Genomic DNA, 1,498 nt, shown 5'->3' on the forward strand with positions numbered 1-1,498 from the left:
CAGCCTGGCCATGCTCCGGCCATCCGGCCGGGGGCAGGTTCTGGCATCAAGGCCCACCATCACCCAGGGCCTCGGAGCCTCTCCCAACAGCCAGCTCCTTACCTGACCTCTGACCTTTCCAGCCTCACTCCCTGGAGAGCTGCAGACCCTGCTCCAAGAGGCCGAGGAAATGAAGTGGCCCTTCGTCCCCGAGAGGTGGCAGTACACACAGGCCCCCAGCCCGGAGGACAGAGCCAGCCTGCAGGACGCCGTGGGGCCCCAGCTGCAGCAGCTCCTGGTAGGTGGCCACCCTGCCTTCCGCCTGAGCAGGCGCCTGCTCACCCGGCAGCCCCACCAGACCAGCTACTGTGGGGCGAACTGACCTGGTGCTACCTGCCTGTGGGGTCCCGTGCTGGGAACCCGCGTCTGCTGCCAGGAGGGTGTCATGGGTGCCGCGGTGCCACAGGCCTCACTCAGAGTGTCCCATCTGAGGTTGGATAGCTTAGGACAGCGACTCCCCGCATGCCACAGCCACAGTCCCCACGGGACTTACTCCTTCACTGGGAGGTCCGCCTGCCCCTCCCGGCCCCCTGCAGTCCCCTTGCACCCCCTCTGCACACGAGAGGCCAGGAGGCCGCCTCGAAGCCATTTCTGCCTGTCCTACCACTCCTGGACACCCACGTGGCCGAGCCCGCGTCCGGGGAGCCCAGTGGGCTGAGGCGCAGGGTGCCAGCAGCAGGCCTCAGTGCTTCCCCCTGGCACGAATGAAGGGCAGGGTTTTTAGTTTTCCGGGTTTTTGATTTTTACAGAAGAAACATGCTTGCTGGAGAAAAACAGAGAGAAGCAGGAAGCGGCCCTCCTGGGCTCGGGCACATGTGACACGTGCCTGTGTGTTTTTCAAGCACTGGGTCCAGGGCTCGAACCGCACATAAATGCTGTGGGATCCGGCCACCTTAACCACCAGGCATGGGCTGGTCATCCCCTCTATCCCTTCTTAGTCTCTGAGTGGTCAGCCACGTGGGGTGACAGCCACCATCTTACTGGCTCACGGTTCAGTTTAAGTAGTACTGTAGTGAATGCGGATCCCCATGCCAGGCTCCTCCGGCCTCAGCCCCCATGGGGATTGCAGGTGCACACGTCGGGCCCAGCACAGGGGTGGGACGGGAACCCACAGGCGCCCATGCCTCCACGGAGCGCACAGAACTCCGAGCTCTGGACAGGCCACCCCAGGGCTGGACACCCAAAGGCGGGCTAAAAGATTCGAGGCTCCCCCGGGAGTCAGCACTGGTGGGCCCCGTGTGGGAGCCCCTCCGCAGTGCACTGACCTCAAGGCAGGGCAGAGGCAGTCTAAGCAGCAGCTGGGCCCCTGGGCGGCCGCTCCGAGGCTCTCTCTGGCCTTGTCCAATCAGTGAGCTGAGCCAAGCAGCCCCTCCGAAGTCAGCTAGGCTGCGCCCCACTTCCGCGGCAGGCCCGGCGTGTGGCCTGGTGTGTGGCCTGGCGTGAGGCCCGGCATGTGACC

The 1,498-nt window shown here is 64.8% G+C and overlaps 1 protein-coding gene across 1 annotated transcript in view; it reads left to right on the plus strand.

The window, feature by feature from the left end:
- ALPK1 (alpha kinase 1) overlaps positions 1 to 1,498 on the plus strand; it is a 46,971-nt gene that overhangs the window by 11,183 nt on the left and 34,290 nt on the right. Inside the window, exon 3 of the mRNA XM_006162266.3 lies at positions 123 to 277. Coding sequence (XP_006162328.2) covers positions 123 to 277 — 155 coding nt within the window. The remainder of the gene's footprint in view (positions 1 to 122; positions 278 to 1,498) is intronic.

The sequence above is a fragment of the Tupaia chinensis genome, unplaced genomic scaffold (assembly GCF_000334495.1).
Source record: "Tupaia chinensis unplaced genomic scaffold, TupChi_1.0 Scaffold139767_1, whole genome shotgun sequence".
Classification (NCBI taxonomy): domain Eukaryota; kingdom Metazoa; phylum Chordata; class Mammalia; order Scandentia; family Tupaiidae; genus Tupaia; species Tupaia belangeri.